This window comes from Echeneis naucrates, chromosome 1 (genome assembly GCF_900963305.1).
Source record: "Echeneis naucrates chromosome 1, fEcheNa1.1, whole genome shotgun sequence".
NCBI classification, from domain to species: domain Eukaryota; kingdom Metazoa; phylum Chordata; class Actinopteri; order Carangiformes; family Echeneidae; genus Echeneis; species Echeneis naucrates.
Window position 1 is genome coordinate 19468845 of NC_042511.1, and position 18329 is coordinate 19487173.

The 18329-nt window shown below is 38.9% G+C and overlaps 1 protein-coding gene across 1 annotated transcript; it reads right to left on the bottom strand.

Moving 5' to 3' along the window:
* Positions 1 to 5349: 5349 nt before the first annotated feature.
* On the bottom strand, positions 5350 to 17843 carry mttp (microsomal triglyceride transfer protein). Its single transcript, XM_029507215.1, has 18 exons — positions 17567 to 17843; positions 15980 to 16167; positions 15605 to 15742; positions 11493 to 11600; positions 11288 to 11404; positions 11058 to 11197; positions 10824 to 10974; positions 10353 to 10510; positions 10024 to 10192; positions 9486 to 9593; positions 9136 to 9348; positions 8791 to 9002; positions 8570 to 8667; positions 8244 to 8365; positions 7892 to 8119; positions 7401 to 7525; positions 5615 to 5785; positions 5350 to 5515 (listed from the first exon to the last, which is right to left on the bottom strand). The coding sequence occupies exons 1-18, from the start codon at positions 17625 to 17627 to the stop codon at positions 5368 to 5370; spliced, it is 2655 nt and encodes an 884-aa protein (XP_029363075.1). The 5' UTR covers positions 17628 to 17843; the 3' UTR covers positions 5350 to 5367.
* Positions 17844 to 18329: the final 486 nt, after the last annotated feature.

Sequence of the window (18329 nt, forward strand, 5' to 3'; positions counted from 1 at the left end):
TAAGTAGCACTGGGCCTAAAGAGTCAGTGCCAGCTCAGACATTTAGGGGATAACGTCCTCTAATGGTGTTGGTTTATTTTACACTTTAGTGTAACAAGATGGAAGTTTGTGCGCGTGTGTCTGAATGTGTTAGCATTTGTGGCTGAGTTGTAGATAGTATTTCAGCATTCGGTGAGCATACAACGAGGAGTCATGTTACTTTGCGAGACACGAGTGTACAGACTGTATATGTGTTGGGTATGTCTTCACACTTTACAGACAGCCATGCCATTTGTCTTGTTTAAACCCATTGACCTGTTTTGCCAAAATGTTTATCCAGTGAGGTTTTTATGACATTTTATGATAATAGCACATGAACTGATGACATGCAAACAAGATTTGAAGATTTAAAGACCTATCCTGTTTCCTTTTGAATATACAGTGGGGCATCATCGAGTAAACCATATAGATTGCTGTTTTTAGCATGTTTCAAAACTAAATACATTTTAAAGGTATTTGGAGCTGCTGGTCAGTCGATGTACCTTCATTCTGTAAAATAATTGTATTATGCCTCTTTGACAACATTTAAAATTGACCTGTGAGTTGATTTCATTATAAGTGATAAGTGATTTCATGCAGTGATTTGGAAGATTTGTTGTTGACTATACACTAGATTGGACATGGTTTGCTCCTATAGAGCAAGTTGATATTCAAACATTGAATGCTTTTTGAGGTGAAATGTAACTTAAATTTGTAACACAGTGTCATTCTTAATAATGGTATTTTAACCATTATTCTAAATTACTTTGCTTCTTAGGCAGTTAAGAGATTTGCACGTAATAAAAAGTACTTATTTAAAATGTTAAGATCTGTAGTATGCCAATAAATTTTAATAAAAAATAACAATAATGAAAATCATAAAAACACATCCATGCATTGGTCACAAACAGCAGATAGCCGCCTCCTGCTATTGAGTTTTTAATGTAAGCAAGTTACCCATGGAAAATAACTAACTTGTTTTAGCACATTTACATATAATTTTTGAGACCCTCTCATAATGTTGTCATAAACAGAGAAAACCTTTCCCTTGGATATTAATAGTTTCTTGTATGACCTTTATCTGTGAATAATAATATTGTACTTAATGCACTTGGATTGTCACAATTTTGTCACCAGCACTGACAGCAAAGAATGGCTGTAAACCTTGGTGACAGCAGGAGCACAATGTCTACTTACTGTAAAGTTTGTAATAGTTTTGATTAATTTTACCCAAAGATGCACTGTAACATAGATAATATGTGTTTTAAAACATTCTTCCAGATGTCCTTCAACAAACCTGCTGCCTTAGAGGTTAAATTTGGGAAACTGACTGTATCAACGCTTGCTTTTGTATAGAGGGTTATGTGAAGGTGAGATGGTTTGAGTTAAGTGCACACAGTATGTGAATGTCTCATTGGTTTTACAGTCACAAAGTGACATTGTGGGCTTTGTGTGTTAGGCCGAATGTCACCTGTATTGCATGGCTGCCCAGAGATCAACAGAGGTAAGGATGACAGGAGAGAGGTACCTGAAAAGGAAAAGTAAGTGTTATGTTTGCACTTACATATTTTGACGGTAAAATAAGAAAGGAGTGTAATGTAGACTGACAAGCCTACATGTTTCAATAAATTCAAAATGCAAGCTACTGGACATGTTTGTGCCCTTGACTTTATATAATTTATATAAGTGCATTTGTGATTGAGTGAAAAACGTCTTGCCGCTGGTTCTAAAATGTGTTTGGTTGGTCAAACATAGCTCAAGAGCTCATGCCTTTTCTTTTTAATGGTTTACAAATGATCTTTGAACAATTAAGCATTTTTCATTCATTATAATTGAAATTTATCAATCCTTCATATTTAGCTACGAAAGCTACGAAACAGAAAATTAATTGACCAAAACTTCTCAGTAAAGAAACAATTCTGGTTGCAAAATAATAACTCTTCTTACTCACACATTGTTTGACTTTGACTATTTGATAGGCTATTTGTGGATAATATTTTTTAAGAGATATTCACATTGACCATTTTTGTCTCATTTACATCTGTCTGAACTCATTACTGCGGCTGTCACAAGGCTGATGAAAATTCTTTACTGAAAACAGAAAAGTAAATGGCATGGGTCAACAGCATTTAAACAGATTTATGTCAAGAGAAGTACACATTTGGCATCGACCAGCATGCAAGGTTAGCTTTCTGGTAACACTGAAACATCACCCGGGCCGCAGCTTAAGTTTAACCTGACAGTTTGCTGTTGTGTTTATTTGGTTGCCCTGGAAGCAGCGAGACTGGCAGACACTGGTTTGCCCCCAGCTGCTCTCAGTGGTTTCAAAAGAATCTACATTGAGGCCCAGTTGTTGTGTTTGGATGCCAGAAGGGGCTCTGATGTCACAGCTGTGAAACAAGTAAAATCAAGATTTATTGCCTCACCTGGATCAACAAAGTGTATGTTGCATTTAGGCAACTAAAATACATTTTAGTTATACCACAAAATACCAAATACACATTAGGCGAGGTAACAAAATGTTCATGCAGCCACAACCAACACATTGGGGATTATTAAGAAGGTCATGTTTTGTGACCTTGTGATGAAAAACATAGAAAACTTATTCATGCATTTTATTTTCAGTAGGTTATACTATTATGATGATGTGTTTATGAGTCTCAATGAGAAAAACAATCAAACTATTGCAGCTCACCCAAAATGCTGCTGATAGAGACCTGACGACCACCAGGAAAACAGACAAGAAGCCTTAAATCACTGCAAAGGCTCCCTGTACGTAAAAGGATAGGTTTGAAAATCCTATCTGTCCTCAAGGGACAAAGTACTCTGGGGCCTGAATACATTGCAGATGTGCTTGTTGGTTGCTCAGGTCATCAGAAACAGGCCTCCTCAGTGTTCCCAGGAGCAGGACCAAGAAAGGTGAAGCAGCACTGTGTCCAAGCTCCTCCAAACTCCTTTCACAGCTGGGGTGTTGAGAAACTGTCAGCTCATTTACATCAGCGCTAAAAACTTTTTTGTTTACTACAGCTTTCCCGTGAATCTTAAACTCATTTCAATCATTAACTTTAAGCTTATTTTAATAATTTTTACTCCTTGTTTTGTTGTTGTTGTTTTGTTTTAAAACATTTTTTTTTAAAGATGATATGTTTTTTCCTTTTATGCTTTGTTTAAATTGTAATTCTAATAATCGCTATAATCTGTCTCTTTTTGCCTGGAGAGGACTTTGAATTCCTTTTTTATGAAAAGTGATAATAGATATAAATTGGCCTTGCCTTGATCTGCTTAGTATGTAGAAAGACTCCCATTTTAACTGGTTGCTATTGTTGCTTGGGCTAACATTGACTGACATTTATATCCCTCCTGTCGAACTAGCTCTCCTTAAAAGAAACACATACAAAAACTTTATATTAGCCATATCATAATGAACTTGTATAAGACATTAAAGAGACGTTTTCTGACTGTGTAAAAATGTAACGAGCACTGCAGGATCTCACACCACAACAATTACTGTGTCACCACAACAGTTAGCCATAGGCCCCATCCCCACAAAAAACACAGCAAGAAGCACAAAAGAGGTAACCTAGAGTGCATGGCCACCAACACAACAACAACAACAAAGCGCACCCAATGAACCCATAACCATTAGCCCAAGCTAGTATAGATGTGACCTTTTGCAACCTGGCTCATTCATAATGTGGCTAGCAGCATGTTAGCAGTTAGCTAATACCCCACAGCTGTTGCCAGTCACTAATGAAGACAGAGGTGGAACATTCTGCAGTAAGTATCGAGTCACTTACAGAAATATAGCTCTGAGGCAAACTGTAGTCCAGCAGGGTTTAATCCTCTCCGTCTGGGCGAAGACAGACCAGAACTTTGTCATAATTTCTCTACAGGGACCATAGGAATGAAATTTGAGGCATTTTTAGCCTGAACACTGGTTGCTCAAGTCTTCTTCAAAAGTCTCTTTCACCTGATATTAATGAAATCTGGGTGGCCAATACACAACATGTGCGTTTGAAAATACAGTATAGGGGGACCTAAGGTTTGAATGCAGAAGAAAAACCTCTGGTAACTCAGGTGTGCTAGAGCAGGATGGGTGGATCCAAAGTGACTTAAAAAAACAACACAAAAAAAAAACAACGACTTCATTTATTTCATTAACCCACATCAGGCCAAAGGAACCAAAGGTTTAATACAGTGTAGGGTTAAAAAGACTCACATGCACTGATGTGCAGGAGCTGCCACAGGAGCCACCACAACAAAGAATAGAGAGACTCAGATTACAACACAGTGCAGCGCTGTGACTCTGCTTAGTCCAGCATTATTGCAATATATCTCTGAACAGAAAATAAATGTTTACTGTGGTAAAATACAATTTTTAATTACTGGAGTGTTCCTGTTTTACAATTTAGGCGTTTTGATATAACTTTCAAGCTAAGACAGCGTCACATGAATGTCTCTTTGTCGTCACAAAGCTCACGTCGAACATAACAACAACTGTTTCTAAACTGTTATGTAAAACTGGTGGAGTGGACTTTAAGGACTAGAAAATTAGAATATTCCCTGAACATCCCCAGAGGGTCAATCTATTCCTGCCTATAGACTATATATTGTAAAATTGTTTTGGTAAATCTAAATTCATAAAACAAAAACTAATTGTTTCCAGTGCCCATTTATTGCAAGCCAATTACAAATCCACCAAACTGATCCCAAAAATATTTGTCGTCAAGTGTTGGTGGATTCAGTTTCAAAGGTACAATTTTCATCTCCACTCAGTACAGAGTAAAATAATGCACATACATGGCATTCATGGGAACAATTTAAAAACATGATTGTAAAGAATTTAATAAATGCTTATCATTGCTCCAGTATAAGTTATTCCAGGTGTGTGAACAGCAATACAGTGACATCAAACAATAAATTGTTCCCCACTGTAATAATATTAAATCAAAAAACAAAGAAATGACTGAAGGGAGAGTTTCTGTTTGTAGGAAGGTTAATCCACTCTTTCCAGCGTGATAGTCACATGTGAATATTTACTTCAACTGTGTTGGAGAAAATTACAGTGGTAATATTCGTGCTGAGCACTACATACATTATGCATGTGCCTATCATAAATATATTTTCAAATAAGTCCATAAGAAGACAATGCACGAATTGCTGATTTCAAACAATATGTCAAATTGAAATGACTTAAATACTCAGAGGAATGTAAACATTGCATGTGTGGCAAAATAAAACCCAAACAAAAAAAAAAAAAAAAAAAAAAAAAAAAATCTTCATTGAATGAATCTTCATTGAAAATCGGCCCATAAGAATGAAGATTTGTTCCTGGATAGTTCGAGGAATCTACCAGCTGGAGCTAAAAACCCTCTTGCACATGTTTGAGTTTTCCTGGTGAAGAGGAAATTCAGCCCCTGGGACGAGCTGCCTTTTGTGCTTATGCAACACAATGGGCTTCCCTGATGACAAGCTGTCATATTTAGTCAGGTGCTCACTGAAAGAAGAACATAACAAACATTTTAAGTTAGATTTTATTTGCATTATTTAAATAATGATAACAAATCTATTCTTTATTGTGAGGTTCTTGCTGTACCTGAAGGGGAAGGTAGTTTTGTCCATCTGCATACACACCAGGAAGGGATACTCAGAGAACTGAACAGTGGTGATGAAGTTCAGTGATGCCTCTGTTTCAAAGCTGACCTCCATACCAGTTCTAAGGAAGTCCATGTCCACTGTAACGTTACCAGTGACCACAAGAGCTCCTCTGAAATCACAAACACAAAATCCAAATTAAAATATGTTAACAGACAAAACTGAATTAATTTAATACAAGAAAATAAAATGCACGCAAGATTTTAACTTTCATCTTTCCGTACATAACATTTTATATTATACATTACACATCCACAGCACGTCTACATGTTTAATCACCTATAAAATGCTCTTTACGTGTGTACTATACATGAGAATTAGCATTTCCTTTCTTAGGCCAGTGTGCAGTGTTGTTCCATTTCCTATTCAGCCACTTACCTAAAGAATTAATGTTTTCATCCATTCGTTAAAGTTAAACTTTAGCACAACCTCACCTATGATCACCTCAAATTCAGTGTACCTGTGGCAGAGCTGTCCTGCAGGTACCCTCCAGCCAATCGATGACAGCTGGGATTCGTTCTACAACTAGTGTATGTTTAGTCACTGATTGTGGCCATGTGCTTTTATCAGTGGCTCAAAAGCACAGCAAAAAAATCAGACAAGTAGTGTTCACCAAGCATTTATCATTTCTCTTCCTGTTTCAAGTCGAAGACAGTGCCAACCAATTGAAAATCCAACCTCTGTCACTTTGCCCATGCCTTTGCAGGGATGCCAGTGTGGTTTGTTCTGCTTCTATACATAGCTCCCATCTATTATCAGAGTGGAAGAGGTACAACTATGCTGATCCATTCACCTGCCTCTGCCATTCCCCCTACACATGGGTCAAATCATCATGAAGTCAGGATCCAAAATGTTAACCTTAACAGTGATGAAGGGCAGAACCTCCTCCAAGCAAAAATATGTCTTAGACTACACTTTCCTTCCCTGTGATGCCGTTCCAAAAAGAAATTCATTACACAGCATCATGTGTTTTTGTTACCTTAACATAGATTCTTATTAAAGCACATCATCTGAGTCACTAATAATGGTTAGTTGGGCTGGGAAAAGGTAAAATACTCTCAAAACACAATAACTGATAACTTTTTCAGCTATATAAAATAAAACTATGAATACATAAACTGTAGGATGTGAATTTAAAAAAATACAGAGGTACCTTGTTCTGCATATGAAACACACACGATCTATATATATATGAATGTAAAAAAAAAAGTCTGTGGCATTGCAGTTGAAACCTGGTTTCATCACCAGTGGCTACAGGCTAACTGACACCAATGAGTGATGTGCTCTCCCCTTTTCAGCAACTTGTGCTGTGCACTGACTGAAAATAGCAAAGCAGATAGAGCTGATATCCACACGAGCCTAAAAATTAGACCAGTGTGAGGCACAATACAGGAGCATGTCCAAAGTGCTGCTGGAACAATTGAATCAGACAGGCACTTATAGCCTTTCTAAAGATCACATGAATCCACCATCAACACAAATCTATTTGCAGCACAGACATGGTGTGAACCTTTTTCACAAAAGGCTGGATTCTAAGAATTGTCTATCACAAAGGCTTTTGCCCTGCAAGTGTCTTAAATCATACTGTACATACAGTACTCTGTGAGCACCTGACTCTATGACCCAAATAACACATAACATGAAGTTAAAGTTTTTCTGCTCCCCCGACTCACTTTAGGACAAAAACAACTGCAACTGTTGCTTATTTCATTATCTCTGGACTGTACCTGTTGTTGACACTTGTCTTGGACTCTCTGTACCACAGACTGATCTCCATGCCTCCAGAAATATCAATTGCTAACCCTCCTTGAAACTCTGCGCTTGCCTTCAGACCAGATTGCAGCTGGATGACCTGCAGGAACAAAGAGAGAAAGAAAAACAAAAGTCGCACAATGTCATAGTAACATTCACCTTATTAAACCTTTATTAAAAAGCATCACTTTTAAATTAGCCGCACTTCTGCAGTTGCCACATCCTTGTATCAGCTGCACACATTTAGACCTTGTTCATATTCACATCATTAATCTCAACAAATAAAATTTTGAACTTGAGTCACTTATTATCTGTGACTGCGCAATCACACATACAGACACAGAGTTTACATTTGTAATTAAGTCCCACTATTGCTTCCTATTGCATGACTGATTACCCCAGTTGTCTTCTTCAGGATGACCGCTTTAAATACTAGGATGTCTCACAGTTAGTGTTAATGTCTTACCTCTGAATGATCTGTCAGTAGGATGAGACCTTTCACAACATTCATGGGCTCCCCAGTCATGGAGAACATCTTGGACATGAGGTCACTGTAACCCTTGAAGAAAGTCACAGGCCTCAGCTGGACATCGAACAACAGCGCAGACATGCCAGCAAATGATTCCAGGTCTTCCTCTCCCTCGTCAGGCGTGGCAGCAATCAATGTCTCAAGACCCTGGGCCTCAATTGCCACCTAAGACACAATAAAAATACAAACTCATTGGCATTTTCTGAGTGATCATTTGCATTAACATTTTCTTCAAGGTCTAATGCTAACCTCAGTTTGATATGTGTATTAATTTCAGATGTTTCTTTACCTGTAGTCCATGCAGCATTGCTCCTTTACTAGCACCATAAATATTCATATTGCTTCTCCTCAGGATCCCAGAGCCTGAATACAGGATGTCCAAACTGTATGTGGAGGTCACATCAGCAGATTCTGAAGGGTTCAGATTTATTCAGAATTATATCTGTGTCACTGTCAAGACAGGTTCTCTTGTTCAAAACGTAATAAGATTCTGCGTTAATGCCGCGACTCAGCAAAAAAAAAAAAAATAAATAAATAAATAAATAAAGTTAACAACCCTTTAACTTTAAATCTGTTCTTCCTGTAGGCTTGAGGATTTAAGAGTTGATTACTCACGTGCCATGAATCCCGAGAAGGAAGATGATGACCCAACTTTTGCAAAACGGTCATAGTTGTGGGAAATCATGTCCTTCATAGCTTGGTGTATGACTTTGCTGAAGAATGCAGGAAATAAGGTCAAAGAAATTGTAAATTCTTGTTTGAAATGGTTCATTTTTGTCAGTTTTTACACTCTTTCTATTAAAAAGATGTAATCCACTGGATGTCTGATCACCCACCTGGCTGGCATCTGGAAGCGAAGGATGTCCTGGAGCTTAGACAGCATGTATTTGTTCATTTCATGGGGAAGGTTTCCAATAGACAAAAGTAGATTCTTGACCTCAATGTATGAAGGGTTGCTACTGAGGATGACGTCAGCAGCGGCAGCCCTCACATTTTTCTCGTAGATCCGACGATTCTGGTGGTAAACCCTGTTCACTGTCTGTTTTACCTGAGATGAGATGAAATAAGAACTGCGTGCTTAATTTTGTGACATACTAATTAAAGTAATATTTTTTCGATCAAGCATTTGACTTTGCCAATAAAAGGGGATGCTACATTTACATTATTTAATGTGTCCATACCTCATCTGTAATGATCTTAACATCATATCTCTGTAGAGCGCTGAGAGCAATGGTGCTGTAAACGCCAACCGTCGATTCAGCATATTTGGTAAAGATGGGAATGGCCTCAGGGAGCAGTGAGTTTTTCAGAGCAAGAAGGTACATCTGGACCTGGGACTCATCCTGTGTGCTGTCAGGACCTTCTAAAATCATCTTCTTTACCTGCACCACTGTCTGAGAGGTAAACATATAGCAGACAGTCATCAGTCAGCTCTTGGATTCATCCAGGTTTAGTTGAGTTTCTAAAAGCTCATTGAAGCTTTAGATTTTTAAATGAAATTATTCTTGAACTTATCTACTTAGAGATCTACCGGTAAGTTGCATCCTCCTCTCTGACACAGTTTGTGGATTAATGCTCCCATAATGATCACCACAGACTCTTTGATGTCAGTGCTGCCAATCTTTCCCTTTGAAATTTCCTATAAAGGAAACAATTCTTTTTAAAAACACAGAAATATGCTTTTATAGAATCTAATAATCTTAAATTATATATAATTCAAATTTAATTTTATATTATTTAAGAAAACTGATGACCTATTATAAAATTTTTATAACATTTTAATAAAACTGCATTTTCAAAACTTTACAACATATTTAAAACATTACTATTTTATAATAATTTATTAGTAGTCAATTCATTTATAAAGTCTCATAAAAACTAAATTCTGAGAATTCTGAGTGATAAAAAAATGCATACATTTGGGAATTGTTCATTTTTCTGCAGGAAACTGCAGGAAACATGAGACTGTTTTTACTAACATCTTGTCACATGATGTCTTATACTGCCCTTTCATTAGCAGGAAAAAGTTACCAAATCTGTGTAAGTCCTTCTAAAAACATGGTATTCACCAGCAGAGCCTGGAGCATTCTCTCATTGGGATGCGAGGCAAAGCCACATGCATAGAGAAATCGCTCCTGCAGGACCAAACCTTTGGCATCAGTGAAGTTCAGGAATTCAAGTATGGCATCCAGAGATGCAGTAGTCTGGGAGGAGGTGACAGCATCCACCACCTGAGGTCTGAGTGCAATAGGAAGAAGTTAGACAGAGCCATAGTGCCTTAATCCTTTTGGATCCTGACATTTGAAATCTTCTAAGTTAAACTAATTCAAGAAAATAGTTCAGTGATGGTGTGAGAAAGAAGTATGTAAGGTGAAGGTAAAAGGAAGAGCTTGTTTACAGAGATGTCTTGCTGGCACTCTTCAGCACTTTGAGGATTTCGTCCTTGGGTGCCTTCCTAATGCTCTGGATGAGGGCCAGGAAGCTACGAGGAGCTGTGGCTTTGGACAAGCCCGCTGGCTCCAGCTGCTTCTGCTGAGCCTGCCAATGTTCAAAAAGCTAGGAGGAAGAACCCAGACGCGTGGGTAAGAAAACAGATTGGTTTCAGACAAATATTACAGCACAAAATATACAGTATCTGATTACTAACGGCAATATCTATGAGTGAATTTGCAATGTTTTGACAGCCAAAACTACAAAAAATGACCCAGAACAGCCAGAATAATCTCAAAGTGTTGCAGGAGGAAGTTCTTGAATTTATTAAAGCCAGCTGATCATGTTGAGTCTTAATCCCTATGAATGTCTGGCACCTGTAACCTGACAGCAGGACCAAGCAGTTGTGTATAAGTGTGAGAGTGAACAGGTAACTTACTGATGGACAGTTCTTGCACTGGGTTTTCACCTTCTCAGCCATAATGCCAACAGCTGCCAGTTTGGCATCTATTGACTTGACAACCCCAGGGACATCTTTCCCAGCAGCCTCCAGCGGCCCAGCCTCTGTGCCTACCAATTTGAGGGTTTGCCTGGGAGCCAGGAAAATTTTATATGTAAAGTGTGCTCATGTTAGACACACCACCACATTTTTATGTGTTTTTAAGGCATTTACCTGGACACTACTTTGGCTGCAACAGCTCTGCGAGCATTAACAGCCAGCAAGTGCATTTCCTCAGCCACCGCCGAGTGGATGAAACCTTCTTCAAGCGTGAAGACTGTAACAGAATTGGACTTCCTGTTCACACCCAAGACCTAAAGGGGGGCAAGTTCATTGACACGATGTATTAGTATTTCAGTAACATTTGTATTTTACTGCGCATGTTGGTGTAGATGGTGACTAACCTGACTGTGTGTGGTGAATCCGGTCTCTGCAGTCTTGCATGTGTCCAGGAGCTTTGTTCTCATCACTTGACCTTTTACTGCTTTGTACTCAACTGTGCATCTCCCAGACACATCGTTCTGTCCAAAGATGCAATTTAATTTGTCAAATGTATTAAATTATGAAAAAAAATATAAATAAATGTAATCAAAGAACTATATCATTTACCTCTATAACTTTCCCAGCATTGAGCTGGAATTGCAGTAAGCTGGCTAGCCCACGCTTCAGGTTTTTGATGGTTGCAGGTTCCGCCCAGTAGGAATAAAATGCTTTTGCCTGTAGCAGACATGTAAAAGGAAAGCAAGGTGTTACACTGAATTTTATGCTTTTAAACAATGACTGATACAACAGCTACCCAAGCTCTGCAACTTCCCAAGGCCTTTCAGGCTGTCAGTTTTCTCTTGTAGCAGATATCATGATCATGACATCAGTCACTTTTTACGTTGGATACTAAAGTGTCACATCCACTTTGAAGTGCAGTTTAAAAAGGCACATTACATTTATATAATAGAATGTGATAATACATTCTGATGATAACTCACAAACATGTATTAATAACAAACAAGACCAAGAATTGTTATGAAGGCATGTGAGGTGCAAGACACATTTCAAATGGAAAAATAAGTTTGACTCTCTCAAACATTGTTTATAAATTAGCTCAAGCATACCCTCTGACTTCTGTCTTACATCAAATCAAATCAAATCAGATTTATTTGTATAGTGCCAAATCATAACAAAGTTACATCAAGGCACTTTACATATAGAGCAGGTCTAGACCAAACTCTTTATAAATTTATTTAAAGAGACCCAACAGATCCCCCCGATGAGCAAGCACTTGGCAACAGTGGCAAGGAAAAAATTCCTTTAGGAGGCAGAAACCTCGAGCAGAACCAGGCTCAGGGGGGGCGGCTACCTGCCTCGACCGGTTGGGTTGAGAGTGGGAGAGAGAGAGAGAGAGAGAGAGTGAGATAGGCATTGGGGGAGGTGTAGACAGGAACATGTTGCTGCATGAAGTGCATGGAGTTGAGCTGTAGTACAGAATTCATGAAATATGGGACCAGCAGGTGTTGCAGGAACATGGGATGGCAATGAGTTACCACCTGCAGGATGAGGACAGGGAGAGAGAGGAGAGGAACTGGGAGATACAGAGACTTTGGCAGAACATGGTTAGTAAATGTAGTATAAATGCTTAGAACTGGGTGAAACTGTGTTTTTTAAGAAGGATGGTTCTTATCAGCGCATGCAAGGGAGGAGGAAAGGAGCGCGAGTGAGAGGGAGGGAGGGCGGGGGAGAGGGGGAGACAGGGTAACAGGGAGAGACAGGGAGAGACAGAGAGAGAGAGAAGCTCAGTCCTTCCCCCAGCAGCCTAGGCCTGCAGCACCATAGTTAAAGAGTAGAGTAGTAGACTTTAACTTTTTAACTATAAACTCTGTCATACAGGAAAGTTTTAAGCCTGGTCTTGAAAATTACTAAAGAGTCCGCCCCCTTGGACCGATACTGGAAGTTGGTGAGTAAGGAACTATGAGCTCTCTTGAGATATGATGGAGCTTGGCCATTAAGAGCTTTATATGTTAAAAGAAGGATTTTGAATTCTACTCTATATTTTACTGGCAGCCAATGAAGAGCAGCTAACACAGGAGAGATATGATCTCTTTTCCTAGTTCCTGTTAATATTTGTGCAGCAGCGTTCTGAATTAACTGAAGGCCTTTTAGACATTTGTTTGGACATCCAGATAGTAATGAGTTACAGTAGTCCAGCCTAGAATTTGCTAATGCATGGACTAGTTTTTCTGCATCATCCTGAGAAAGGATGTTTCTGATTTTCCTAATGTTTCTCAGGTGGAAGAAAGCTGCCCGACTAACTTGTTTTATGTGAGGGACAAAGGACATGTCCTGGTCAAAAATTACTCCAAGGTTTCTTACAGTGGAGCTGGGAGCCAAAGTGATGCCGTCCAGACTGATGAGATGATTAGATAGTATTTTTCTGAGGTGCTTAGGGCTGAGTACAATAACTTCTGTTTTGTAGGAGTTGAGAAGTAAAACATTTCCAGTCATCCAGACTTTTATGTCTTCAAGACATGCCTGCAGTCTTGACTATCTGAGTGACTTAATTTGGCTTCATTGATAGGTACAGCTGAGTATCGTCTGCATAACAGTGGAAGTTGATGCTGTGTTTCCTGATAATGTTGCCTAGAGGAAGCAGATAAAGCGTAAAGAGGATTGGTCCAAATACCGAACCCTGCGGGACTCCATGACTGACTACAGTACATGAGGAGGAGCTGTTGTTAACATGCACAAACTGATATCTATCTGATAAGTAGGATTTGAACCACGTTAGTGCAGTTCCTTTAATTCCAATTTCATGTTCCAGTCACTGTAGTAAAATATTATGATCTATGGTGTTGAATGCAGCACTGAGATCTAGAAGGAGAAGTATGGAGGCTTATCCATTGTCTGAAGCCATTAGAATGTCATTGGAGACTTTAACCAGCGCTGTTTCTGTGCTATGATGGGCTCTAAATCCTGACTGAAACTCTTCAAACAAACTGTTCCCATCGAGATAGTTGTGTAGTTTTTTTGCTACAGCTTTCTCAATGATTTTAGAAATAAATGGAAGGTTCGATATGGGTCTATAGTTTGCCAAAACATCTGGATCAAGATTAGGCTTTTTAAGCTGTGGTTTGATGACCGCGGTCTTAAGTGCCTGAGGTACATAACCCAGAAATAAAGTCAGATTAATCAAATCTAGAATGAACGGCTCAATTAAATAAAAGATCTCTCTAAAGAGGCTAGTTGGTACTGGTTCTAATAGACAGGTTGACGGTCTGGATGATGATTACATACATTCAATACATACAAAGTTAAAATTGATAATGGTCAGTGTCAGGAAGGTTACTTTGGAATGTAATACTTTAAATATTATGTGTAATTCTTTTAATATCTTCAGAGTAATGTAACGGCAGCTGATGAATATTTGACTGATTCTTCGTATCACTGATTTAGTCTGACGGTGCTCTGTAGAAATTACTCCATCCTCGTCATAAAAGCAGACAGCAGCTGACTACATCATCCTACACTGTCTCCCATACAGTATGTAATTTATTTGTGGCCTTCAACCACAAAATCAGATAGGACCACCATAAATAGACTGTCCAGTGCATCTTTGTGTATTTTTCCTGCCACAGCCTGCCATCAGTATAAATAACCCAACAACACCAGGGGAAACACTCATCAATCATATTTCACACAAACCAGTGTCCACAAACTTTACTCCAAAAGAAACCAACTTAAAATCACAAAATTTTAGCAAACATTTTGTATGTCTGTGTAAATAATATATAAAGAAGTCTTATTTAAGCAAGATAAAACACATGAATTGAGGTGTTGTGTGTCTGTAAAACTCTATCAGGTGCTTCATTATGACGTGGTGCAGAATTTTTTAATCATCAGTCAGGTACACATGCCCTGCTATAGACTGGCGACCTGTTCAGGATGTACCCTGCCCTCGCCCACCATGAGTTGGGCTACAGCATCCCCGAAAACCCGGAGACAAATCAGCAGTAGAAGATGAATGAATGAATGAATGTACACATGCATCTAATCAAAAAGGTTGTGTAAAGAGATTTACCACCTGCAGCAAGCAGCTTGTTTAGCAATAAATAAGTCTTTAAATGAGATATCTTACAATCAGTTTACCATTGCTCCTTTAGTGGCATTTGAGCAATATTGGATAACATACAGTGACAGTGACATGATAACAGAGAGTGAGTCAAGCTCAAATATCAACCTCATAATGAGTATGAACCTTATCCACCAAAGCAGGGTCATCCTGTAAACCAGCCTCATTCATTCAGTTTTTGACCTTCTGAACCTGCTGACCTTTGCACACACAAACACACACACAAATGAGTCTGGCATTTCCTGCCAGCATCATCACTCCAGCACAGCTAAAGTAAAATACTTCTATTTAAACAACAGTCAAGGGCAGAAGGTACAATAGTTACTTTCTAATGATACTTTTTCAAGCATCTCTCACACATTTAGTACTCATTCATTCATAAATTAATCTGTTTCTACTGATGCTAGCCGGAGTGAATATCAAAGATGTTTTATTTTCATATCATGTAAAATTAGGGATTGACACCTCTTCAATGACTATGAGACTGTAAAGAAATATCCAGCAACTATTCAATCTCTATACTACATATCATGTATTTAAACTTTTGTGATTGAGACTATTAAGAAAATCACACACTGACTGGCTTTGTTAACACTCTTACCTTTCCATTTCTAAGATGCAGCAGGAAAGGCTTTGTCAGAGCTGCTAAGCTGGTCTTCCCCAAAACACTTTCAGTTGTTGTCCCGTGGAGGACATTTTTCTTTTCAGATTGATTGGACTCAATCTTCACTTTTGAGATCTAAAAAGGAAAAATTTAAATTCAAAAACTGAATGAAGTCTTTTGAAGGTGATTATTTTGTGTGTGTGCCTTGTCTAAACGTGGGCGCAAACAGGTTTAACTATCACTTTGTCAAATGTATATTAGGAGTCAAAAATGTTAACTGGTTCTCCTGCGTTAAAATTCACTGAATTAAAAGTGTAATAAATGTATATGGAAGCATATCCTCTCTCTCAACATTTCCCTGAACATACATACCACCAGGCGAATCAGCTGGTCATCCTTGCTGCTTGGCTCTCTCCACACTAGGTTGACGTCAACGTCACTTGAGATCCTGTAGCCGCCACTGCCCTCTTTTGACCCCCTGGCCCTGTCCACCAGCACCTCAGTGGTGTAGCTGAATTTGTACAGCTGGTTGTTGTTCAGCCAAGGTCCTGCAGCACCACCTGAAGAAACACAGGACACACATCTGGTGAATAAATATAATTTGTGTACAAGAGATTAATCTACTATGAGACTCTAATGTGATCATACTGTGGTGTGAAAATGGCTGGACTGTTTGAATGGAGTCATTATTACATTGATCAACAGCCCTGGAAATTAGTAATGACCAAAAATAAAAATGCAACAGACTTTTTTAGCTTAGCCTTTTTGGTTTTACAGAATTTTTTTTATGAGCAAGTATTTTGCTTTATTTCGTCCCAGCACAGCACAGCGGCATACAGTAGTGGCTAGTGCTATTGACCCACAACAAGAAGGTCACAGGTTTGGTTCCTGGACCTGGGGCCTTTCTGTGTATGTCCAGTGTGGGCTGGGATTGGCTCCAGTACCCCCCACGACCCGGAAAAGGATAAGTGGTAGAAGATGAATGAATGAATAATGCCAGCACCTTACAAAGTGAAAGTTGACCAATAGCTACTTAAAACATAAAATCCATCATAGTATCCATCCTCACTCTCTGTGTTCTGGTACTATAAAATGGTTTTGAGCTGTGTTTGCTTTAAAAATAAATCTTTGTTGGTGCATTTAAGTGCCATGTTCATGAGACAAGACAGGCCTTTCTTTTTAAATGCACCCATGACATCCTTAGCTTTCTAAACTCCATTAAATCTCTTTTTGCCAAAATTAACTTTGACTAGTCACATTGCTTTTCCCTTCTTTTTCAGAAATTCTGTTGATCATCTAAAGACAGTCTGAGGTGATTTAGTCAATGTCCATCTCACAGGGTGTGCTCAAAGTGAAAGAAGATAAACAAACAAACAAAAAAAATCTCTCCTGCCCTATTAATGATGAGCTTTGTGTGCGATATGACATAAGGCCACAGGAGAGGTTGGACTGACGTGTCAGTATCTGATTTCATCACAGGTCACTGAAAATGTGGAGCTGATCTCAGCCATTTAAAAACTCAAGATACCTTCTTTGTTTCATGATTATCCTTGATAAGACTCTTATCCCTTTCATCAGTTTTGTTCCACGCTGGCTCTGTGACTCAGACCCACTAATGATGAGGGCTGTCTTACCACCCAGAGTATTTCATTCATTTTGGGATGTGGGAATCAGCCAGACAATCAAATCTAGGTTGGAAATGTAGAGCAAAATTAAAGAAACAAACAAGCACCAATATATGTCCCTTTAGTCTGAAAAAAAAAAAAAAAAAAAAAAAAAGCTCATAAAGGAACAAGAAACTGACATTTTTCATTTACAAATCAAACCAAATGTCATACCATATTTGCACTCAGTGATGATTATATAGATTATTTCAATCCTCGTTAGGTGATTTGTCTTAGGGATCCCAAATACCAGAGAAGCAACAACAAAAAAGGTCACAACATCAGACCAACTCACCTTTGGCAGAGGTTGAGACAGTGGAGGCAGTGCAAAGCAAGAACACTACAAAGGTTAACATTGTGTGTCCTCTTTCTGCAACCAGATGAATCAAAACTGACACACACAAACAGGATCAGTGGCTGAAATAGCACTAAAAGCCAAAAAGAAAGGCAGAGCAAGTCCAAGCCTCTCCTAGTAGATTTTATCTGAGGAGAGGGCAGACTCCAAACTCCACGCTCAAGTACTAAGTACGAGGTAAACTGTCAATCATTAACCCCGCAGCTCAGATTTGACCGGGACTTCTGCTATTGGCAGATGCAACCAGGTGCTCTCATTTAAAACCTGGGGGCAGAAACATGTGATCGACCAATCAATTTAAAGGGGGATTATCTGATTGAGTCAATTCATCAAGCGATAGAAAAGTCCGTCTTGATGTCTGAACCTGAAGCTTCCACCTCCCAGCGTGCCCTGACATGCCCACAAATAATACTGTAGCCTAATGACATATCTGATGGAGAAAAAGCTGTTTCAATATTAAATATAGTCACCCGGAGGAGGAAGAAAGACGTCCTCTTGTTTGGCACCTTTCACCTAATTCCTCCTGCGGAATGAACAGTCAACACTTTGTCGTCAGGACTCGGTCTGAGGAAATTGTTCAGTGTGCGGATCTCTGTGGATCCAGCCCTGCAGCTCAAATTACACAAATTACAGCATCCCAGAAGGAGCAGAACTTTGAAAGATTGTTGTTTACTGGGCAGTCAGTGGAGAAGAAATGAATAAG